The 25,708-nt window shown below is 46.9% G+C and overlaps 1 protein-coding gene across 1 annotated transcript in view; it reads right to left on the reverse strand.

Annotated features, from left to right (window-relative positions):
- Positions 1-25,708, reverse strand: part of LOC137525979 (guanylate-binding protein 1-like) — a 98,611-nt gene that overhangs the window by 71,460 nt on the left and 1,443 nt on the right. The window contains exons 3-6 of the mRNA XM_068247190.1: positions 12,708-12,756; positions 10,763-10,870; positions 3,849-3,932; positions 1,443-1,520 (exon numbers count right to left, since the gene is read on the reverse strand). Of these exons, the coding sequence (XP_068103291.1) occupies positions 1,443-1,520; positions 3,849-3,932; positions 10,763-10,870; positions 12,708-12,756 (319 nt within the window). The remainder of the gene's footprint in view (positions 1-1,442; positions 1,521-3,848; positions 3,933-10,762; positions 10,871-12,707; positions 12,757-25,708) is intronic.

A 25,708-nucleotide genomic window follows, 5' to 3' on the forward strand; every position in this document is an offset into this window, starting at 1 on the left:
TATAAGATACATTTGCGCATATTTGTTTGTAAAATCATGTTATTGTGTTAAGTGCCCTCTTTTCTTGAACTTACTGTAAAGTCCAGTGATTGTCTGTCATACAGAACACAAGCCAAGCAAAAACATTTTAGTTTTGTGTACATAATAAAGAGGTCTTTTCTACTAAGCTTGTTGCTCCAAATATTGGATTGGACGCAGTTTTGCAGTGTTCCGGAAACCGCAGGTCCACCCTTTCCTACAATGTGATTTTTTTTCCCTGTGATTCCGTTTAGGTAGAAGTCTATGGAAATCTCATAGCAAGTGCATTACTATGTGATTTTGTTCTGATTTACCCCTGTGGTATGAAGCCTCATCTCTCCCCTCATCTTCCTACCGGTTGCAAATTGCATTCAGCACAGTGGTGTAGTGGTTAGCACACTTGCCTTGCAGCACTGGGTCCCCAGTTTGAATCCCAGCCTGGGCTCTAACTGCATAGAGTTTGTGAGTTCTCCCTGTGTCTGTGGGGATTTCACAGTTTGCACATCCCGAAACATACAGATAAGTAAATTGGCTCCCCCCCCCCCCCTAAATTGGCCCTAGACTATCATGCATAAACAACACAATACATATATAGACATATGACTATGGTAGTAGGGATTAGATTGAGAGCCCTCTGAGGGATAGTTAAAGGGGCACTATAGCAAAAAATTATAAAATTTAATATATGTGCAAACATATACAAATAAGAAGTACATTTTTTCCCAGAGTAAAATGAGTCATAAATTACTTTTCTCCTATGTTGCTGTCACTTACAATAGGTAGTAGAAATCTGAGAGATGCAACAGGTTTTGGACTAGTCCATCTCGTCATAGGGGATTCTCAGCAGGGCTTTTATTCTTTATAAAGATATTGCCTAAAAAGGATTTAAACAATGATGCTGGCCAGCTTCCCTGCTCCCTACACAGTTCTTTAGTAGTTGGATGGAGCAACTGCCATTCACTAAGTGTGACTGAAAATAAATAAATCCCTGAGAATCCCCCATGAAGAGATGGACTAGTCCAACACCTGTCGCTTCTTTCAGATTTCTACTACCTACTGTAAGTGACAGCAGAAAAGTAAAGTGATAGGAGAAAAGTAATTTATGGCTCATTTTACTCTGGAAATTTTTTTTTGTTCTTTGTATATGTTTGCACATATTTAGAATTTAAAAAATGTTCACCATAGTGCCCCTTTAAGTGACAGTACAGTATACTCTGTAGAGTGCTGCTGAAGATGTTGGCGCTATATAAATACTAAATAATAATGCTGCAAATGCCCCATGAGAGCAACTACCATCTTTATGTTGTGTATTGTTTCGGCGTAGAGGCACAGGGGGAATCTGCTGGTACACAACTGAACAGTGCTGCTAAGGTTTTTTCTCATTTGTCCCTTCACCACTTACAACATTTTTGTCCACAACATACCGTGGGCAGGTTTTCTCGGTACAGGAGGTGGACGTGTCCCATGGCTTCTTCTGGGTTCAGAAGCAGGACCACCACAATCTGCAAATAAACAGAGAAATACTTGAGATACTTTGCTAAGATTTTGTAATACTGTAAAGTGAACTTGATTTACATGTCACACTCTCTCACTGACTGTTCCTGATCAAAACTGGCAGTGTGTACCAGGCTTAAAGGATACCACAGCCCAAAGGCTGTGGTAAAATCAAAGTTGCAATGTGGAGGGAAAGAAAGATACATACTTACCGCTTCCCTCGTTCCCTGCCGACGGGTCCCGCTCATCTGTTACAGCTCCCGGTACCGACCCGACTCTCCTGACCCTTCACCCAAACATACTGTGCTGCGCATGCGCAGTATGTCACTATACTCTTCGCTTCTGCCGTCGCATCGTGACGGCAGAAGTACGGACACTCCCCCGCCTCCTCCTCTCCCAGCGTGTGCGCTCCAATCTAAAGCTAGCGTGACATGCTGGCTGGAGTTCGCACTGGGATAATCGATGTGGAGAGAGCGGAGGGGGGGTAAGTTAAAAAAAAAACACTGCTGGCTGGAGGGAGGGAGCGAGTGAGTGGGCGGGCGAGTGGGCGGGCAGGCAGCGAGTGGGCGGCGAGCAGGCAGCGGCAGTACAGCCCAACCATTCTGTACATAGATGCAATGACATCTATGGTACAGCGAGAAAATTGTCCCCACATTTATCTCTGCATATGTGCATGTATTTACATGTGTATATATACATGTACACACATGTATATACATGCACATATGCAGAGATAAATGTGGGGATAATTTTCTCGCTGTACCATAGATGTCATTGCATCTATGTACAGAATGGTTGGGCTGTACTGCCGCTGCCTGCTCGCCGCCCACTCGCTGCCTGCCCGCCCACTCGCCCGCCCACTCACTCGCTCCCTCCCTCCAGCCGGCAGTGTCTTTTTTTTAACTTACTCCCCCTCCGCTCTCTCCACATCGATTATCCCAGTGCGAACTCCAGCCAGCATGTCACGCTAGCTTTAGATTGGAGCGCACACGCTGGGAGAGGAGGAGGCGGGGGAGTGTCCGTACTTCTGCCGTCACGATGCGACGGCAGAAGCGAAGAGTATAGTGACATACTGCGCATGCGCAGCACAGTATGTCCGGGTGAAGGGTCAGGAGAGTCGGGTCGGTACCGGGAGCTGTAACAGATGAGCGGGACCCGTCGGCAGGGAACGAGGGAAGCGGTAAGTATGTATCTTTCTTTCCCTCCACATTGCAACTTTGATTTTACCACAGCCTTTGGGCTGTGGTATCCTTTAAGGGTGCGTACACATGCAATTTTCATTGGTCAATCGCTGGCCAATTTTACCACCTCCCTGTAGTATGAGAGCGTATAGATTTTGAATACTATGAACAAATTGTACAGGGAAGTAGTAAAATGGGTCAGGCATTGACCAATCAGCATTGGATGTGTCTACCAAGCTTAAAGGGAACCTAAACTGACGGGTATATGGCTGTTTCCTTTGAAACAATACCAGTTTCCTGGCAGTCCTGCTTCGCTCTTTGGCTGCAGTAGTGTCTGAATCACACCCCTGAAACAAGCATGCAGCTAATCCAGTCTCACATCAGTCAGAGCACCTGATCTGCATGCTTGTTGAGGGGCGGTGGCTAAAGGTATTAGAGACACAGGATCAGCAGGAGAGTCAGGCAAGTGGTATTCTTTAAAAAAGGAAAAATCCATATCCTTCTCAGTTTAGGTTCACTTTAAGACGATTGAGACACTGGTTTAATTTTTGAGTGGCGGATTTGTTTGTAAGACCCTCTGAGGGACAGAGCCTGGTACACACCTTCAACTTTGATTGGCCAATCACAGACTAATTTTACCACTTCAATGTACTATGAGGTTTCACACTGCATATTGGCGGTGCGTGGGAGACCCGCCAAGAACAGCTTCCGGGGATTATCGTGTAAATGCGCCGTAATCCCCATCTGAACTATTAGCCTTTCTATCTTTCCCTTTCAGTCAGAAGTCCAGTTGCCTGCTTAGAAAAGTGTTTTATAGCTGTAATTTATTATCAGTGAACCCGACTGAGTCCAGACTGGAGAAAAACTGTCATTTCCATAGCTGAATATTAACAATTTCAGGCAGGGAAAAAAGAAAAGGAGCACAGCATAGGTGTCTGCATGTTTGCCACTGTATATAGATTATATATATGTCTATCTCAACATGTCACATGGCATCTCAGGTACATGTTAGGTTTGGCTACAGTGGACAATAGAAGACTACAGACATCAGAATTGGTTCCAAGCAAACATTTTAGTTGAAAAAAGTTGAATGTTTGTATGTAGTTTCAGGTTTCGAGCTCTGGAGAGTGTGGAAAAACCTATTTGTTGGCCTACCAGGAAGTCTCTGCAGAACAGATGGAGATGGTTTCTGTCTTCCATAGGTCTCTGGTGATTTTGGTGATGGAGACGCCTCCGGTGCTGTAAATAAACAACAAAGTAAAGAAATTAAATAATGTCCGTTATTGTTTTAAGCAACGGTCAAGTGAAATTCCTTGTAAGTGCAAACTTATTTGGCCAAATAAACTGATTCCTGATTCTGATTCTGAGCCAGAATCCCCTATGAAGATATTATGCAAGGAAGACCCTCTGCGCCTGAAACTTCCTCCCCAGAGCCTCCTTCAGCAGTGAGAGATGCCTGAGCGCAGTTTATTAATGTTTTTAGTGCACAAAATATATGAGCCCCTCTGAGGGACAGTTAAAGAGAAACCGTAACCAAGGATTGAACTCCATCCCAATCAGTAGCTGATACCCCCTTTCCTATGAGAAATCTTTACTTTTTCTCAAATACATCATCAGGGGGCTCTGTATGCCTGATATTGTGGTGAAACCCCTCCCACAGTGTGATGTCAGCCTCAGGTTGCTAACATCACATAGTGGGAGCCTTGTTGCATTGTGGGAAATAACAGCTGTTTGCAACTGACAAAAAGCAGCATCTCTTCCATTGACATCACCTGCCAGCAGTAAAAATGTTGCCATGTGATACATTTCAGAAAGTAAATCAGGGAGAGGAAAGATTTTACAATGAGCAAACACTGACTAAATCATTTATACATAATTATTGTAAAAAAAATAAGCACTTTTTTCATTACATTATTTTCACTGAAGTTCCTCTTTAAGTGACAAGACAATATACTCAGTGCAGCGCTGCCGAAGATGCCAGCGATATTTTAATATCCCCTGTGTCTCTGCGTCCTCCTGTGTCTCTGCGTCCTGTCCCTGTGTCCCTGCTTCCAGACTTGACAGTTTGCCATCTGAGAACCTCATTGCATTGTGGGAAATAGTGTTTTCCAAATGCCAAGCAAGCAACATCTCCCTGTGTGCATATACTTTGGACGGCAATGGGGGATGGGTGGTCAGGATGCATCTGTGCACGCATTGCGGGGAAGGGGAGTAGTGCCCGTTTATTAACGGGCAGATCTTTTTACTAGTTAAATAATAATTTTTCACAGTTTTAACTTCCACCATTTGCCACATAGCTGTGAAAGTGATTGGGAAGTGTTACACTTGAGGTAACATTAAAGATTTGTGTTATGAAGCCAACCGGAGGGATATTCTTCCTCTTCTCTCTACAACATTAATGTGTAGATCAGCACTAGACACTGTATCTGGCAGGGACACTCCTTGGAGGATTCTATCCCTGAAGCCGCAGGTTCTCTGAGTTCCTCCCTTCTCTGGCTCGTTGTCTTGGCCTTTTGCCTGTAAATATTGTTTATCTTATCTTTATTACACTGTGGTGTGTTTGTTATCTCCTCCATGTAAATTAATTTATGGACACCTTGCAAGAAGTTCCTGGTGGTGGTTGCCAACAACACTCACTTGAAGAACTGTGTTGCATTTATAGAGCTGAATATAAAATTGACTCCATAATTTTTTTTTTTAAGAAAAAATAAAAATACTTTTCCACCAATTCACAGATCATCACCTCTTCTCCAGTGACCCACAGCAGCCTTCTCCGTCCCAGACAATCTGAGGCTTCTTTACTCACAGGGGTAGATGCATATGACAATAGGGTGTTTGCAGGGCCGGATTTACAACTAAGGAGCCTGTAGGCACTGTGCTCTAAACTCTGCCCCTCAACATAGGCCACACCCCCAAGAAAAATACTGTATATTCTGGCATATAAGACTACTTTTTAAACCTTGAAAATCTTCTAAAAACTCAGGGGTCGTCTTATACACTGGGTGTCACCGATGGCGTTTGAAACGCCCAATCCTGTTACCGACTCTCAGATCTCGCTGCTGAGGACTGTAGTGAAGCGGCGCAGGCGCACATGTGCGAGATCTGAGAGGCAAGGGCGGGCCAGATGGGTGAAAGAGGCGTGTTTTATGGGCACAGCGTGATCTATTCTTACATATTGCTCTAATAAACAGGTAGAGAAGGAGGGCTGAACAATCCACTTAGGGAAAGTTGACCACTCCAACCAGTCATTCGTCTATATACTGTTATATACTGGGTACCACATACAGTACAGCACCAGTGTCTGTTCATACATAGCACCAGTATATTTTTTTAAATTTTTAGTTGGTGTGCGTTAGAAGAGGGGTAGTCTCATATGGCGAGTATATCCTAAACTCTATATTTTGACTGGAAAAGTTGGGGGGTCGTCTTATACGTCGGAATATACAGCATTATGAACTGTAACCCCTGTACTTTTACACAGCTTGGGTTCTCTTTAGATCCCACATCTGAAGCTTTTTACACATGCTAAACGGATCTTGGCTGAGGTGGTTACTGAAGACCATCTCGTCTGATATTCTACTGTTAAAATTATAGCCATCCCCAAAGCTTGCTTAAAGTGTACTAGAGATGAATAATTAAAAAAAGACATACATACCTGGGGCTTCCTTCAGCCCTATGGGCACAGATCGCTCCCATGCCGCCGTCCTCCATGCAATAGGAAGAGCGCTCTTTACGTATCTCTCCAGCGGCCGCCGGAGAGATACCTAAAGAGCGCACTTCTCTTGTGCATATTGGTTGAAGTTACGGGATCCGGTCCCGGAGCTGGAGAAAACTGGGGAAAGCGGTGTGGGAGCGATTTGTGCCCATGGGGCTGAAGGAAGCTGCAGGTATGTATAAATATTTTTTAATTACTCGTCTCTGGTTTCCTTTAAAGAACTGGATCCATGAGACAATGACGACTGAGGGATTTGTTTCTCTCCTTACACAGCCCATCTGAAGCCACTCCATCATGCACGCCCTGCACTATTGTCCCTCCTCCACAACGGAACATGTAGTTTGGCTGTAAATAAGGGAGACACCTGTTTGCCCACATCTCCAACAGGATCGAATTTGATCTCAACAGATGACACATGCTGAAGGTGTGTACACACCTTGTCTGCCTGAATTGCAAAAACAATTTCCTGAGGAAATAACCCAGGCTTGTCAAGTTACTGTAAGAATTTTCCTGATGACAGTCCCCTAAACATGTACTCTTGATCTAAAGATGAGGCTGCTGCCAGGGGAGTTATTTGTTTACTTATCGGAGGATCATTTGGCAATTTAACGACATGTTGAGGAGCACATGTAATTAGACTTACTCTGTCGAAGAATGCAGGAGAAGGAGGATGCCTTGGATGGCAGGCACACTGACTCGAGGACGCTAAGGAATGCTATCTAAATTCCTGGTGGTAGCCCAACAAGAGGAGTTGATAAGCAGATTACACTGCACAACAGGCAGTGTTGTATGCAGTTCCATATGCCCAGGGCCGGTTCAAGTAACAATTGGGCCCTAGGGCAAAATTAGCCAGGGGCCCGCCAACAGACACCCCCGACCAAAAAGCGTCATTAGGGGCCCTTTGTTTCAGCCAAATTTCCCCCTGGGCCCTTAAGCTGGCTGCTGACGCTCCCCCAATCACCTCCCAACTTAACTGTGCTCCTTGGGCCCCTGCAGAGTCTATGTCAGTGTAGTGTCTCACCTGCCCACCAGCACAGATGAGACGTTACTCTGCCAAAGACTCTGCAGTGACCCTGGGGAGCAACAGTTAAGATGGTGGGAGGCACACCTTGGGGGCCCCTACAGGCTCTGGGGCCTCTATGGTAGCGCCGGCCCTGCGTATGCCTAGTCTTCTGCACATTGCACACAGAAGCATGAAATACAAGGATATTGGTAATTGGAGGCAGAGCCTGGCCCGCTGGAGCATATACACACAGGATGTTTCTGTCTGTGGTCAGTGAAGGGAGGCTGTGTCTTCCGTTAGTGAGGACTGCTGTAAACTGAACTAGGATGTATGCATGTACCAGGGGCGGGGAAGGGAGCAATGCGAGCTAAACTTCAGCATTTCAAAGGAAGAGTGAACATGGGCTGAGCAGCGGAACGGAGGGAGGGGAGCAGAGCAGAGCATAGCCGGTGACACGTACATTGCAGGGAAGGGAACGCAGCTACTCTCTGCATCAGAAGGAGGAATGGGCAGAGCCGCTTCTATTATATAAGGCACCTGTAGGCACGTGCCTACAGTGCCTTATGGTAAATCCAGTGCTCCAACGAATTAACCTACACCATCGAACTAACCTACATCCCATACGCTTTACTATCCCATCCCCTTCCCGAACCCTAACCCTTAACCCTCCTGCTATGCGTTTGTCACTGGATGTAGGAAGATTTGACGGGTAGGTTAATTCATCGGCACACCCCGGCCCTGGGTGTATGCAGTAAAATGCTTTAAGAAGAATCATGTGCACGTAAGCTACGTACTCACCGCCAACCGACGGGTCCTGCGACGTCCCCTTCACAATGATCACCAAGGGACGCCTCTTCCTGCTCGCGATCATGCGACTACACGACGGGTGTGAATGCAAAGTAAGCGATCACGGTACTTTGCGTGGAGTCGTCGGGGATCTTAACCATCCAATCTGGCGCATCTGTCAATTAACGACGTGCGATTTCCACTGGGAATTACATCAGTTAACATGATCATGTTAAGCGAGGTTCCGCAACATCGGGAAACATTGACGCAAATATCGGCACGTGGGTACCCAGCTTTACTGCACCACAAGTAGAGCAGAATGCTTACGATGTATTGCGCTCTACTCATTGTGCGTAAAAACCTTATGCACATATTTTACTTAACACAGCTTATTACATACGTCCCAAAGGCCAAATGCAGTCTGCCAAACCTTTTCTGGTGGCTCCTGTCACTCTTTACAGTTGTTAATTCCATGCGGCCATAGCTACAGTGCCACATGCAGGGGCCACCTTGTGTTCCCGCTCTGACTCCCCTTTTACTTGCCTGGAGGTTATAAGCCACCACTGTAGCAGTAGCAGCCACTGAATAGCAGCCACCACTATGCCAGCAGCAGTAACAGCACCTGATTAGCAGCTGCCACTATGCCACCAGCAGTAACAGCACCTGATTAGCAGCTGCCACTATGCCAGCAGCAGTAATAATCACTGATTAGCAGCTGCCACTATGCCAGCAGCAGTAACAGCCACTAAGTAGCAGCTGCCACTATGCCAGCAGCAGTAACAGCCACTGATTAGCAGCCACCACTATACCAGCAGCAGCGACAGCCACTTATTAGCTGCTGCCACAGTGCCAGCAGCAGCAACAGCCACTGATTAGCTGATGCTATTATGCCAGCAGCAGCAACAGCCACTGATTAGCAGCCGCCACTATGCCAGCAGCAGTAACAGCCACTGATTAGCAGCCACCACTATGCCAGCAGCAGTAACAGCCACTGATTAGCAGCCACCACTATGCCAGCAGCAGTACCAGCCACTGATTAGCAGCCACCACTATGCCAGCAGCAGTAACAGCCACTGATTAGCAGCTGCCACTATGCCAGCAGCAGTAACAGCCACTGATTAGCAGCTGCCACTGTGCCAGCAGCAGTAGCAGCCACTGATTAGCAGCCACTACTTTGCCAGCAGCAGTAACAGCCACAGATTAGCAGCTGTCACTATGCCAGAAGCAGTAGCAGCCACTGATTAGCAGCCGCCACTATGCCAGCAGCAGCAACAGCCACTGATTAGCAGCTGCCACTATGCCAGCAGTAACAGCCACTGATTAGCAGCTGCCACTATGCAAGCAGCAGTAACAGCACCTGATTAGCAGCTGCCACTATGCCACCAGCAGTAACAGCACCTGATTAGCAGCTGCCACTATGCCAGCAGCAGTAATAATCACTGATTAGCAGCTGCCACTATGCCAGCAGCAGTAACAGCCACTAAGTAGCAGCTGCCACTATGCCAGCAGCAGTAACAGCCACTGATTAGCAGCCACCACTATACCAGCAGCAGCGACAGCCACTTATTAGCTGCTGCCACAGTGCCAGCAGCAGCAACAGCCACTGATTAGCTGCTGCTATTATGCCAGCAGCAGTAACAGCCACTGATTAGCAGCCACCACTATGCCAGCAGCAGTAACAGCCACTGATTAGCAGCCACCACTATGCCAGCAGCAGTAACAGCCACTGATTATCAGCTGCCACTATGCCAGCAGCAGTAACAGCCACTGATTAGCAGCTGCCACTATGCCAGCAGCAGCAACAGCCACTGATTAGCAGCCACTACTATGCCAGCAGCAGTAACAGCCACTGATTAGCAGCCACCACTATGCCAGCAGCAGTAACAGCCACTGATTATCAGCTGCCACTATGCCAGCAGCAGTAACAGCCACTGATTAGCAGCTGCCACTATGCCAGCAGCAGCAACAGCCACTGATTAGCAGCCACTACTATGCCAGCAGCAGTAACAGCCACAGATTAGCAGCTGCCACTGTGCCAGAAGCAGTAGCAGCCACTGATTAGCAGCCGCCACTATGCCAGCAGCAGCAACAGCCACTGATTAGCAGCTGCCACTATGCCAGCAGTAACAGCCACTGATTATCAGCTGCCACTATGCCAGCAGCAGTAACAGCTTCTGATTAGCAGATGCCTCTATGACAGCAGTAGTAACAGCCACTGATTAGCAGCTGCCACTGTGCTAACTGCACACGGTATATGGATTATTCCCCATGGAAATGTTTAATTTGACAAAATGTCCCTGACACAGTGTACCTAACAGCAATCAGCAATAAATATGTTTAATGTCGCTAGTTTGGCCCCCTAGCACTCTCAAGAATGGTGATACAGCGCATGGTCTAAATAGTAGAAACATCCCTGCTGCCATCCATGGACCAATTTCAGGAGGTGTAGCCGAGACTCCATGTGAAAGAAATAGTAAGTTTAGCATAGGAGGACACTGATGGAACTATTTTCATGGAAAAATTCCCTTTAGCCTTTGTACACTTTTATTTGTCTCTCAGACTTACCAGTAAAATTACTTTTGTGTGGATACGGAGGAGGGGAAGGTGCAGGTCGTGATGGTTCCTGTTTCTTGACCTTGTCAGGTATTTTTCGTATATGAGAAGCATCATATGCTGTCAATTAAAAAAATAAATAAATAGGCATATAAGATGCTTTAGTGAAACACCCCTGCCCTATTACTGTACTTTAGTAATCAAGTGAAAATGACATCTACCTGTAAAAAAGTCCTACACTAGCATCTAGTAAGGGGCGTAACAATAGACCCTGCAAGGGATGCAGCCACAGTGGGCCCTGTTCCAAAAGACTGACAACTAAGGGCAAGGAGAGAAAAACACTTTCTGCACAATTGTTCTAATGACTGCATCTGCTCAGCCACTGATAAGGAATCGTACAAAGTTTTGCAGACAAAGATTTGTACACAGTCCCTATTCAGTGTTCAGCAGGGTCTTGTGTACAGTGCTTCTACCCACAGCCTTTTTACCCCTCCCCAAGTGCTGTGTTCTGTAGCAATGCTTAAGGAGTCTGGGCATGGAGAGAAAAAGCTTTCTATTCTCTGCACATTTGTTCTAATGACTGCATCTGTTCAGCCACTGATAAGGAATCATACAAAGTTTTGTAGGCAAAGATTTGTAAAAGACAGTCCCTATTCAGTGTGCAGCAGGCTCTTGTGTACAGTGCCCAGACCCCAACCTCTACCCCTCCCCAAGTGCTCTATACTGTAGTGATGCTGGAGAAGGCTGCAGAGCCGATTCTTCTCCATCATGGATGGACAGAGTGAGTGTAATGAGCTGCCAGTTTTCAGTATGCGTTTTCTGCACACCATGTGTGTCTGTGTTTGTGAAAACATGCACGTTTTATCACAGAAGCCAATGTAATTGATAGAGGAAATGCATGCAGTGCTTCACTGTTGCTTTTATCTGCATGAAGAAAACACATTCAAGTGTGCACTAGCCAACTGAATACCATTGATTTGCAGTTTACCTGTGCAGAAAGTGTGTGGGGGGGTGGGAGGGGGCACCATCCAAACTTTTGCTGGTGGGTGGGGCAGTGATTTCTAGTTATGCCCCTGCTAGTAGTTGCAATGCTCTAATCTTCCTTTTTTGTATTAAATAAGGCTTCTACAGGTAAAAATTCTGATTTGAAAAGTTGATCACACAACCAGAAGCAGCTAAGAACTGGCAGCTATTTTTATGTTCGGTGTGTGAGTGGGGCTGCTGATGCTGCTGCTTGGATACCATTATCCTGCAATACAGACTGCAAGGGGGGGGGGGGAGCACAGACCCAAGTCTCTGAGAAGCTTGAACGTTACATACAATTATACATTAAATTTAATATTATATTTAACGTGTAATGCAACTAAAGCTGGCCACTAACGGTCCAATTTCTAGCGAAAAATCGTTCAAGCGATCAGAAATTCTGATCGGATTGGTTGTAAATAATCTCCATTGGTGGACACAATAGATTATGAACGAGTGAAAAAAAGTCGCCCGAATGGATTTTCATCGAAAGAAAATTTGGGTTTTCTTGGTGGTCGTGATAGATAGGAAGCAATGATTGGTTAGTTGATGGTGTAGTGAACGATTTGTCGTCCGATCAAAATTTCTGATCACTCGAACGATTTTTCGCTAGAAATTGGACTGTTAGTGGCCAGCTTAAGAATTCCAATAGAAACATTTATACATTTTGGGAGTGTTACACTTCAACATGCTTTATATCCCCCCATGTTCCATGGAATGGTATACGTTCAGGCACTACATAACAAAAGAAAGGAAAGAAAACACCCAAAAGAATAATTTTTTGTGGTAATAAAAGTTGCATAGCACAACATTATTTTTGTGTTATTTTTGTGAAGTTCCAGTGCAAAGTACAATTCAAGTGGTTTACACAACAACGCCGTTCAGGGGGTTGAAAACTTTTTACTGTTATTAAATAAGTAAAAATGATGCTTACGTGGCAGGGAATGATAAGAAAGCTCACGCACATGCCCTTCTGTCTTGTTCTAAAACAATAAATAACAAAAATTAAAAAAGGATACATACAGAATTAGAATACACAAATGAATTACAGTATTTCCCATTACCTCAATAAGTCTCAGCGTGGTTGATTCGCATTTCACAATACAGATCACATGACCAGTGATGAGCGAACATGCCAATATTCTTTTTGCATTACTTTTTTGCCAAAATAATGTAAAATTCAACTTTTGAGCGAAATTGCCATTAAAAATCATTTTGAAATAATTTTGTGATTTTTGGCAAATTTTAGTGCTAAAAGAAATGATTTTGCAATTTCATGATTTTTTTGCACTAAAAAATAAAGATTCTCTTTTTTTTTTTTTTTTTTTTTTTTTTTGTGCATTTTTCACAATTTTTTCATGTTGGGAAAATACAATGTATTTTCGCAAATATTTTATTGAAATTCAAAATAACATTTTCGAAGCGAAAAGGACTCTACACACAACACTGCACATGACTAATCTTACCTTATCTGTTTTATCTCTAATTACCTCTCTTTAACTATCTCCCTTTTGATCTGTATTAACTCATGGTTAAACCTTGGCGAATTTCTCAGGCCCTGCTGGGCCGGTTTTCACATTTTTCTTTTTTAAACACGCAGCTAGCACTTTGCTAGCTGTATGTTGGACGCAATTGCCGCCGCTCGCCACCGATCCGACGCGTAACAGGCCCCCCCCCCCCCCGAGACCCCTGCGCAGCCTGGCCAATCAGTGCCAGGCAGCGATGAGGGGTGGATCGGGACTCCCTCTGACGTCACGACGTTGATGACGTCGGTGACGTCATCACGATCGTTGCCATGGCGATGGGGTAAGCCAAACAGGAAATCCCGTTCTGAACGGGATTTCCTGTTTGCGGAAGGGGCGAGGGGATGCCACTGTTCAGCGGCTATCATGTAGCTAGCGCTAGGCTAGCTACATGATTTAACAAAAAATAAATTAAAAAAATAGTGCTGCGCAGCCACCCTGGCGCAATCAATAGAACGCCAGGGTGGTTAAGTCATAATTTTGGCCCCCGTTCCTACAAGGACAAGAAACGAACAGCTTTCGTATCAAAAAAACTGACATGCGCATGGATCCAATGTTATTCATAGGATCCTTGCACACTTGTCAGTCTGCAATGGATCCTTTTGATCAGTTGCAGTAAGAGAAAAGCAAAATTGGAACCTGCACCATTTTTCCTGGATTGTGGGATGAAGTGGTTGCTAACAGAATCAATGCAAGCCTAGGAGAACAAACAGTGTCCATTCTCACTATATTTATCGCCATTCCTGCTCTACTCACCTGTCTTGTGTCATCTTGGGTCCTCTGCTCTGTTTTGAGATGAGTTCCACAGCCGGGACACTCGGCCAGTATATACTGTCGATCGGAACCAGGGCAGAAGCAGGCTCCCAATGGATTACAAAAAAAACAAAAAACAAAAAATAGGAATGCTACTTGGCAACAGGGAGAATTCTCATTGGTTCACCAAGTGGTGGACTAATGAGAATCCAAATTCAATGGGAGCCTGCTTCTGCTGAGACTCCGGTCTATGGAATGGCCAAGTGTCCCGAGCAGTGGAACTGAGCAATGGTGAAGCAGCGGCGCAGGAGCCAAACAGTGGCGGGGACTGAACAGCAGTGACAGCGGAAGTGGAACACATGCAGAACGAATGTGCAATGTTGAGTGGGAACAGGGTGGGGCACAGCATATCCACTCAGGATACACTGTAGACGCACCATTGTGCATTACTTGTAGCGGGAACCCAGCCTTCAAGCTTGGAAGGCGTTTCAGAGATAAAAAAAATGCACTTGTCCTGCTGTTCCATAATGAAATGATGCTGGATGCGTGTGTGGTAGCAGGAAAAAAGAGCGCCGGCTGAGGGTGGACAAAAAGAGCGCTCTAATGCAATTATTGTTAATACAGCGGAAAAAGCAGAAAAAAAGGGCACCGCGATTAATATCGTTAACAACATTAGAACATTAAAGTTAAGTATGTTATCATTTATCATTTTAGAAGCTTGTAACATTAGAGTTTTTATAATATTATTTTGTTTGTATGTACATTTTTTATGTTATTAACAATATTATCGTTTCTATGTGTAAAAGGATGTTTCTGCAGAGGTAGTGGTTAGGGTAAGGTACCACCAGGGGGGTGGTTAGGGTTAGGCACCACAGGGGGGTTAGGGTTAGGCACCACCAGGGGGTGGTTAGGGTTAGGCACCACCTGGGGGGGGGTGGTTAGGGTTAGGCACCACTGGGAGGATAAGGGTTAGGCACCATGGGGGAGGGGTGGTTAGGGTTAGGCACCACCAGGGTAGTGGTTAGTTTTAGGCACCACCAGGGGAGGGTTCTGTGTGAGAGTAGGGTTGGGTTAAGCTGTATTATTTTCCATTTGTTTTTACAACGGTTTTTATTGTTAACCAAGTTTGTATTCACCTACAGGTTTGTGAAGTATCTCAAAGATGTGGTCGTTTTGTGAAAAGTTTTACAAATCTGCTTTCAGCTTATAAATTATCTCTCCTTGACCTCTATTCAATTAACTTTCCTCATGAGTTAGTTATTTTCACTATCAAATATCAACTCTCAATAACATACTTTTTAAGCAACCAGCAAAAAAAAAAATGCTAACGATAAGTTTAATATTACTATATTTACCTACTTTTTGGTACTTCAGTTGCAAAAAGCATTGCATAGCATGTGTTACCCGAAATATGACTTTCCCCCTCCAATGCATGGAGATCCTGCTATTGCTGGATGTGTGATGCAACGCCCCAGTGTGAAAGTAGCCTTGAACCAGGGAGCATTTGCCATTGCACTAGTGCTATCTGTAGCATTTTGGCAGCATTTTCCAGTGCGATTTTTGGGTGATTTGAAGCGCTGTAATATCTACTGTCGGGAATTGAAATGGACTTCCAATTTGCATTTTTTTAAATCTGGGTTTAAATAAAGTTTTAACTACCTGCTGGGTCTCTCCCTTCCAGAGATCTTTGTTCATCAACTTCTAGTGCGTAGCCCCATCCCTTGCAGAAAAGGTCCATTCTCTATCTCAAAATTGAGGTGCACCAATTACCTTTTCTTTAAGGGGAAGGGGCTATGTGCTAGAATCCGGCTTGCACGGAGCACGGGGAATGATTAGAAACCTGAAAGGCAGTTAAAACTTTATTTCAAACAGGATCTCTACTCACAAAATCACTGCAGCATTGCCATGCTTTGCATTGGGACACAAACACTCCAAAAATGCTTTAGGTCCCGTGATTTCAAGTTGGCCTAAATGCAATCACTCCTTTGGGTTCACCTCAAACCACTTTCATTTGTGTAATGCTTTTGGAATTACCGGCAATCATTGACAATTTCAAAACACAGCTGAATGCACTCTAGTGGCCCCAGGCCTAAGTGTTCTTCACTGTATACCCCACTAAGGTAGTGTTGGGCGAACAGTGTTCGCCACTGTTCGGGTTCTGCAGAACATCACCCTGTTCGGGTGATGTTCGAGTTCGGCCGAACACCTTATGGTGTTCGGCCAAACCGTTCGGCCACATGGCCGAACTAAGAGCGCATGGCCGAACGTTCCTCGAACGTTCGGCTAGCGCTGTGATTGGCCGAACGGGTCACGTGGTTCGGACCCGAACGCGCTCTGATTGGCCGAACTGTCACGTGGTTCGGGTAAATAAATACCCGAACCACGTCATATTTCCGCCATTTGTCTGTGGGTTTAGCTTTGGGTAGGCAGGCAGGGTAGTTCGTGCTCCAGCCACGCTAGCCAGGGTCCCCCCAGTCATTGTGTCGCTGCTGGGAATAGTAGTACACCGCTCGCTCAGCATTCTGTTTACTGCCACTCTGTGTACCTCGCTCAGCCACACTATATAGCATTCTGTTTACTGTTCTGTGTCTGCTGGGAATAGTAGTACACCGCTCGCTCAGCCACACTATATAGCATTCTGTTTACTGCCACTCTGTGTACCTCGCTCAGCCACACTATATAGCATTCTGTTTACTGTTCTGTGTCTGCTGGGAAGAGTAGTACACCGCTTGCTCAGCCACAATATATAGCATTCTGTTTACTGCCACTCTGTGTACCTCGCTCAGCCACACTATATAGCATTCTGTTTACTGCCACTCTGTGTCTTCTGGGAATAGTAGTACACCGCTCACCCGCCACTGTATAGCATTGTGCTCTGTGTCGCTGCTGGGAATAGTGGTACACCGCTCACCCGCCACTGTATAGCATTGTGCTCTGTGTCGCTGCTGGGAATAGTGGTACACCGCTCACCCGCCACTGTATAGCATTGTGCTCTGTGTCGCTGCTGGGAATAGTGGTACACCGCTCACCCGCCACTGTAGAGCATTGTGCTGTGTGTCGCTGCTGGGAATAGTGGTACACCGCTCAGCCACACTATATAGCATTCTGTTCACTGTTCTGTGTCTGCTGGGAATAGTAGTACACCGCTCGCTCAGCCACACTATATAGCATTCTGTTTACTGTTCTGTGTCTGCTGGGAATAGTAGTACACCGCTCGCTCAGCCACACTATATAGCATTCTGTTTACTGCCACTCTGTGTCTGCTGGGAATAGTAGTACACCGCTCACCCGCCACTGTATAGCATTGTGCTCTGTGTCGCTGCTGGGAATAGTGGTACACCGCTCACCCGCCACTGTATAGCATTGTGCTCTGTGTCGCTGCTGGGAATAGTGGTACACCGCTCACCCGCCACTGTATAGCATTGTGCTCTGTGTCGCTGCTGGGGAATAGTAGTACACCGCTCACCCGCCACTGTATAGCATTGTGCTGTGTGTTGCTGCTGGGAATAGTGATACACCGCTCAGCCACACTATATAGCATTCTGTTTACTGTTCTGTGTCTGCTGGGAATAGTAGTACACCGCTCACTCAGCCACACTATATAGCATTCTGTTTACTGCCACTATGTGTACCTCGCTCAGCCACACTATATAGCATTCTGTTTACTGTTCTGTGTCTGCTGGGAATAGTAGTACACCGCTCGCTCAGCCACACTATATAGCATTCTGTTTACTGCCACTCTGTGTCTGCTGGGAATAGTAGTACACCGCTCACCCGCCACTGTATAGCATTGTGCTCTGTGTCGCTGCTGGGAATAGTGGTACACCGCTCACCCGCCACTGTATAGCATTGTGCTCTGTGTCGCTGCTGGGAATAGTGGTACACTGCTCACCCGCCACTGTATAGCATTGTGCTCTGTGTCGCTGCTGGGAATAGTGGTACACCGCTCACCCGCCACTGTATAGCATTGTGCTCTGTGTCGCTGCTGGGAATAGTGGTACACCGCTCACCCGCCACTGTATAGCATTGTGCTCTGTGTCGCTGCTGGGAATAGTGGTACACCGCTCACCCGCCCCTGTATAGCATTGTGCTCGGTGTCGCTTCTGGGAATAGTGGTACACCGCTCACCCGCCACTGTATAGCATTGTGCTCTGTGTCGCTGCTGGGAATAGTGGTACACCGCTCACCCGCCACTGTATAGCATTGTGCTCTGTGTCGCTGCTGGGAATAGTGGTACACCGCTCACCCGCCACTGTATAGCATTGTGCTCTGTGTCGCTGCTGGGAATAGTGGTACACCGCTCACCCGCCACTGTATAGCATTGTGCTCTGTGTCGCTGCTGGGAATAGTGGTACTGTATAGCATTTCTGTACTGCCACTGTACTGCTGCCAGTCAGCGTGTACTGTAAGGATAAGTGAAATGAGGAAGAAATCCGGTGAAAGAGGGAGGGGCAAGGGAAGAGGTGTTTCCCCTGACGGTTCACGTACAGGCCACAGGGGAGCACCCAAGAAAACCCACTCAATACCGCCCATGTTGTCCAGGACAACAACCCTCACAAATCCAAAAGAACAGGACCAGATAATTACTTGGATGACCTCTCAAGCGTCCAGCAGTGGGTTAAGCAGCACCAGCACATCACGCACGAGGTCCGAGTCCTCAGCCAGTTACAAGGAGCCAGTGGGCACAAAGCTGACACAACCGGCAGCGACACCACGCACACAACTGCCAGATAACCAGTCCGATGAATTACCTCAGGACACAATGGGGTATTCGCAGGAGCTATTCCCAGCCCAACAAACTTCCACCTTTCAAAGGTCAATGGAGGAACAGCCAGAAATGTTGTGCCTGGATTCACAACCATTAACTGTGGGAAATGCACCGCGCACTGAAATACAAGGCGAGTCTGAGGAGGACTCGGAAACCCAAATCCCAGAGCAAGTTGGGCAGGAGGGGTTGCAATTGCAGGAGGTCGGCCGACAAGATCTGGAAGACGACGTTGGAGTGAGCTGCGCAGAGGTTGTTCTGGGGAGCTCTACTCCACGGCAGCGGCCCCCCACAATGACATATGACGAGTTTCAGGAGATGGAAGAGGAGGGTATGGACAATGTGGACAGAGACCCAGATTTTGTTTGTGAACGAGAACATCGCCGTCGTAGCAGCAGCACAGATGAGTCTGTTGAAGAACCCACTGCTGCACGAGTTCGCCTTGTGCCACAAGGTAGGCGGCGCGCAATTTCAGGCACCACAAGCGTGGAAGTTCAAGTGAGAGGCAAAAGAGGAGCAAACAGAAATCGCCAGCAAGGCAGGTGCTCCAAAGTCTGGGCTTTCTTTAAAGACTGCACTGAGGATGTTACCATGGCGATTTGCAAGGTGTGCAAGACCCGCCTGAGCAGGGGGAAAAGTATTAACAACCTCTCCACCACCAGCATGAGCCGCCACATGCTATCCAAACATCCCACTCTGTGGGCAAACGCGGCAGGACAGGGTACCGGCAACACTGCCTCCCTTGGGTTCACCAGACTCACCACCAGACCCGCCTCAGCAGCAGCAGTAGCCCAGCCATTGCGTGGTTCACAACATTCACAAACATCAGACGACGCTGACACTGTCACTTTCCGGAGTAGTGCTCTTGAGGTCTCCCAGTCTTCATCAAACACAACAACCAACAGCCCTTCCGTGTGCAGCGCTACGGTTCAGTTGTCTGTGTCGGAGATGTTTGAGCGCAAGAGGAAATTGCCAGCAAATGACCCCCGGGCCGTGGCAGTAACAGCCAGCATAGCCAAGCTTCTGGCCTGCGAAATGCTGCCATATGCTGTGGACTTCAGAAGGAATGCCCCATCTCCCCGCCCAGTCTACATTGAGGGCACTGAGGTCTCCAGAGTACACAGCGCACGCTTCCTTGGCACCACCATCACTGAGAACTTAAGGTGGGATGTGAACACCTCCGTAACTCAAAAAAAAGCCCAGCAGAGACTGTTCTTCCTGAGGCAGCTGAGGAAGTTTGGAATGTCGCGGGAGCTAATGACTAGCTTCTACACGGCCACCATTGAGTCTGTCCTCTGCTCCTCCATCATTGTCTGGTACTCGGGGGCAAACACAAAAGACAAGCACAAACTTCAGAGGGTAATCAGCACTGCTGAGAAGATCATCGGGTCACCTCTGCCTCCCCTTGACCTCCTCCACACATCCAGAATGAGGTCCAGGGCCAACAGGATTACTGACGACAAATCCCACCCTGGCAGTCGCTTCTTCGACCCCCTGCCCTCAGGCCGCCGCTACAGAACCATCCCCACCAAAACCACCAGGCACAGGAACACCTTTTTCCCCCAGGCAGTTCTCCTACTCAACGAATGAGAGTAAGAGTGCATGCCTGTGGTCCATACGGTTCCACTGTTCCACGTGTTACAATCGTATCACACTACTCTTACACAATGGGGCTGTTCATCCACACTATGTTTTTGTTATGTTTTTGTTATTGTTATTATCAATGCTGTTCTATTGTCGTTGTTAACTTTTGTATTACTACTTTGTATTCCTATATTGTCGCTGTTATATTGTTGCATTCCTATGTAGCTACTACTGATGCTGTCAACACGCACTACCATCCATGTCTGCCATGTGTCCACAAATAATTCCGGGTGCAGCACTTGTTGCACTTGGCGAATAAAGCTGATTCTGATTCTGATTCTGATTCTGATTCTGGAGACAAACAGCTTCAAGGGCATGATGTCAGTTGCCATCCCACGTTACGTGGTTCCCAGCCGCTACCACTTTGCGCGCTCTGCAGTGCCTGAGTTGCATGAGCACGTGGTCAGCAAAATAACCCGAAGCTTTAAGAATGCCGTTGCCTGCAAGGTTCACCTCACCACTGACACCTGGACGAGTGCGTTCGGCCAGGGTCGATACATCTCCCTTACCGCGCACTGGGTGAACCTTGTGGAGCCTGGCAGCGATTCCTCACCTGCTACGGCGCGGGTGTTGCCCATGCCGCAAACAGCTGCACCGCCGTCCCTCCCACTGGATAACAACAGCAGCACCTACCTCTCTGACTCCTTCTCCTCCAACGCATCTCAAAGCTGTACCTCATCCGGAAACGCTAACCCAGCAGCAGTAGGATCGTGGAAGCAGTGCAGCACAGCTGTTGGCATGCGTCAGCAAGCGTTGCTGAAGCTGATCTGCCTTGGGGATAAGCAGCACACAGGGGAGGAAATTTGGAAGGGAATAAAGGAACAGACGGATTTGTGGCTGGCACCGCTGGACCTGAAACCGGGCATGGTTGTGTGTGATAATGGGAGTAATCTCATTCGCGCTTTAAGGTTGGCTAAGCTGACACACATCCCTTGCCTGGCGCACGTGATGAACCTAGTAGTTCAGCGGTTCCTGAGGACATACCCAGGCGTGGCCGATCTTCTGTTGAAGGTGCGTCGAGTGGCCAAACATTGTAGAAATTCCAGTACTGCTTCGGGGGCACTCGCCAAGATGCAGGAGCGCTTCAATCTCCCCCACCATCGCTTGCTGTGTGATGTCCCTACGCGCTGGAATTCTACGCTGCACATGCTAGCCCGCTTTTGTGAGCAGAAGAGTGCAGTGGTCCAGTACATGACGGCGCAGTACCGAGGCGCATCCGGACAGCTGCCAAGCTTCTGTGGATCTGATTGGGCCAACATGTTGGACCTCTGCCAAGTCCTCCGAAAATTTTGAGCAATCCACGTTGCTTGTGAGCAGTGACAACTCTTCAGTCAGCATTACCATACCACTGCTGTGTTTACTGAAGAGGTCAATGTTGAAAATCAAGGAAACAGCTGTCATGATGCAACTGGGGGAATCTGAAGGAGAAAACGATCAGCGTGATGGTACCAACATCAGGCCATCCGCCTCAGGGAACGCTGGCCCCAGCAGCTATGACGAAGAAGAGGAGGAGGAACAGCTGGAGTTGGAGCAGGAATTTCATGCCACCATTGACGAGGGCCAGAGCGGTGCACGTTGGACTTCCACAATTCAGCGCGAATGGTCAGCAGAAGCAGACCAGGAGGAAGGTGACGACTATGATGCATCACAACAACTATCACAACGCTCACAAGAGGATGATGAGGATTCTGGTAGGACTCTGGCACACATGGCTCAATTCATGCTAGACTGCATTGAACGTGACCCACGCATTGTGCGCATTCTGGACAACACCAATTACTGGGTTTATACCCTTCTGGATCCACGGTACAAACACAATGTTCCAAAACTGCTTGAAGAAAGAGTCAGACAGGTCAAAATGGAAGAATACCAGCAGGCCCTTGTGGAGACTTTAGAGAGGAGATTGACATCCTCCCCCTCCTCTAGCCAGTTGTACGCCGACAGACTAACTTCCGCAAACCCAAGACGACCAGAAGGGCAGCAAACAACGCAAGCCGCAGCTAGTGCCCAAAAGGGAATGGTATCGGCAGTGTCCTTGGAGTGGGAAAATTTTCTGACACCCATGCAGCAGCAGCCCACTGAACAGCAAGCGTGCAGATCCACCTCCAACACCGATCGCCTGGAGAAGATGGTCAAGGACTACATGTCAGAAGACGTAGCTGTGTCGAACAATCCATCTGCACCCTTCAACTATTGGGTATCGAAGCTAGACACCTGGCACGAACTGGCAATGTACGCAATAGAGGTGCTGGCTTGCCCGGCAGCCAGCGTTATGTCGGAACGCTGTTTCAGTGCTGCCGGAGGCATCGTCACAGATCGGCGTATCCGCCTCTCCACAGAAAATGCAGATCGTCTGACTCAAATTAAAATGAATCAATCCTGGATTGGAAATGACTACGCAACACTCCAGGACCCCAACCAAGTAACATGACCAATGAACATCTGGGATGGTGTAGCGTTTCCGGTCCCTGTTTATTGAACCTCTCATCTGTATTACATTTATGACTACATGGCGGCAAAAAGCATTGCTGCTATATCCGCACGCTTCTTGTCCTCATGCAAGGCCTGGGTTGTTGTGTCTCACAAAGCGTGGCCTTCTCCTCCTGCGCCTCCTCCTGTTCCATCACGTCTGCTGCTGCTGGGTTAGCGTTGCCGCGTGGTCCCTGTTTATTGAACCACTTATCTTTATTACATTTATGACTGCATGGCGGTACAAAGCATGCTATCCGCACGCTTCTTGTCCTCATGCAAGGCCTGGGTTGTTGTGTCTCACAAAGCGTGGCCTTCTCCTCCTGCGCCTCCTCCTGTTCCATCACGTCTGCTGCTGCTGGGTTAGCGTTGCCGCGTGGTCCCTGTTTATTGAACCACTTATCTTTATTACATTTATGACTGCATGGCGGTACAAAGCATGCTATCCGCACGCTTCTTGTCCTCATGCAAGGCCTGGGTTGTTGTGTCTCACAAAGCGTGGCCTTCTCCTCCTGCACCTCCTCCTGTTCCATCACGTCTGCTGCTGCTGGGTTAGCGTTGCCGCGTGGTCCCTGTTTATTGAACCACTTATCTTTATTACATTTATGACTGCATGGCGGTACAAAGCATGCTATCCGCACGCTTCTTGTCCTCATGCAAGGCCTGGGTTGTTGTGTCTCACAAAGCGTGGCCTTCTCCTCCTGCGCCTCCTCCTGTTCCATCACGTCTGCTGCTGCTGGTGCTGGGTTAGCGTTACCGGTCCCTTTTCGTGGAACCTCTTCTCTGTATTACATTTATGACTGCATGGCGAAAAAAAGCATGTTACCTGTGCAAAGAAACATGACATTTTCCACATTTAAAAGACAGTTTTTCCTTTGAAACTTTACAATCAATTTTCTCAAAAACTATAAGCTCTTTTTCAAATGTTTTTTTTCCCTCTTGTACCCACTCCCAAGGTGCACATACCCTGCTAATTTGGGGTATGTAGCATGTAAGGAAGCTTTACAAAGCACGAAAGTTCGGGTCCCCATTGACTTCCATTATGTTCGGAGTTCGGCGCGAACACCCGAACATCGCGGCGATGGTAGGCCCCCTGACCCCCTGGTAAATTTAGACACAATATATTCAAACTAAAAGAGCGCTGGTGAATTTATTCTAAAAAACTTTATTTGTCTATGTATATACACACATCTCATTTAAGAAAATTTAAAACAGTATAGATTGCTCAGCCACTACCCCACATGCAAACCACACTACACATCCATACGTGGGAGTTATGCGGTGTTCAAAAAATAAAATGCCGGGTTAGTGACGTCACACCCGGAAGAACGCACGGAGGAACATCGCCTGTCCGTAAGGTATCGGGCTGGTCCCGTTGTACGCACAGCTGCGACCACATTCTGTATGCCAGCGGAGGTGGTAGGCCAGGATGCGAGACTGTATTGCCATTTGGAAGGAGTGAGTAATATGGAGCATTTTTGAGGAACTGATGCTTACAATTTGAAGAGATACTGATATCCATATCATAAGCTGATAGTGTATTGTCCCTCTTCACATGCATAGTTGTCTACATATTTTTGGAAAAGTGACAGAGGACTCAACTTGATCTATATCTACAGGATCTATATAAGCTGGCACATATGTGCATGCATATATATTTTTATATATTTTTTGCATATTTTTCATTTTATTTTTTGAACACCGCATAACTCCCACGTATGGATGTGTAGTGTGGTTTGCATGTGGGGTAGTGGCTGAGCAATCTATACTGTTTTAAATTTTCTTAAATGAGATGTGTGTATATACATAGACAAATAAAGTTTTTTAGAATAAATTCACCAGCGCTCTTTTAGTTTGAACACTTCAGAACCTTAAGTAGTAGAGAGGGGCCGTGGAAGGTCACATGGGTGTGTCTACTCTGTGCTTCACATGACTCCAATGCTTCCTCCTTCCTAGTCAGAACTAGGAGGTACCAACAGAGTATTGTGAAGCAGGATGTGGACCACACGTCAGTGACCTCCTCCTGCCCCTCTCTACTGCCTGAAGTTCTGAAGTGTGTTGTGCGGCATAAACCGAGCTTCTGAAATAGGGAACTCAGATTTGAACAGCAAAACTAATAGCTAATAAATGTTTCAGCTAGGAGCAACATTCAGTATTAACATGTCACTTCTGAACATAAAGCTTGATTGGTGACTCTTAGGCTTTGTTCACATCTAAAATTCGAAATCACTGATGCCAGCGATTTTCAATTTTTTGTGTCTTTCTTTTTCCCCCCTCCCGGCGCTTACCTACACATTGTAATTTTGTATAAAGCACCTTTCAAAGCACTTTTGCAGAGCGATTTGTTTTTTCACTTCCTGATACAAGTCAGGAAGTGAACTCTTTGACCCAGAAATGAATAAATACAATTACAATGATTCACAAAGCCGTGCTAATGCATAGCACGACTGTGCTATGCATTTAGCACGCAATGTGATGCGCGTGAAGGTTTCCGCTTGGAAAGATTTACGTTCGTGCGCTCACGAGGGTTGTCATGTGGTAATGCGCGCACTACCGAGTGACAACCCTCGTGATCGTGCAGACGTAAATCTTTCTGCGCGAATGCAATGACCACTCAAAGCGATTTTGTGAGTGTTTTCTTATACCTTCCATTGTAGTAAAATCGCCCTAAAAATGGTACAAGCAGCGCTTTGTTGAGCAAATCGGAAACAAACCGCTCAGATGTGAACTCTCTCATAGGAATTCATTGCACAAGAGTTTTTAGGGCGATTTTAAAAAACA

The sequence above is a fragment of the Hyperolius riggenbachi genome, chromosome 7, assembly GCF_040937935.1.
Source record: "Hyperolius riggenbachi isolate aHypRig1 chromosome 7, aHypRig1.pri, whole genome shotgun sequence".
Lineage (NCBI taxonomy): Eukaryota > Metazoa > Chordata > Amphibia > Anura > Hyperoliidae > Hyperolius > Hyperolius riggenbachi.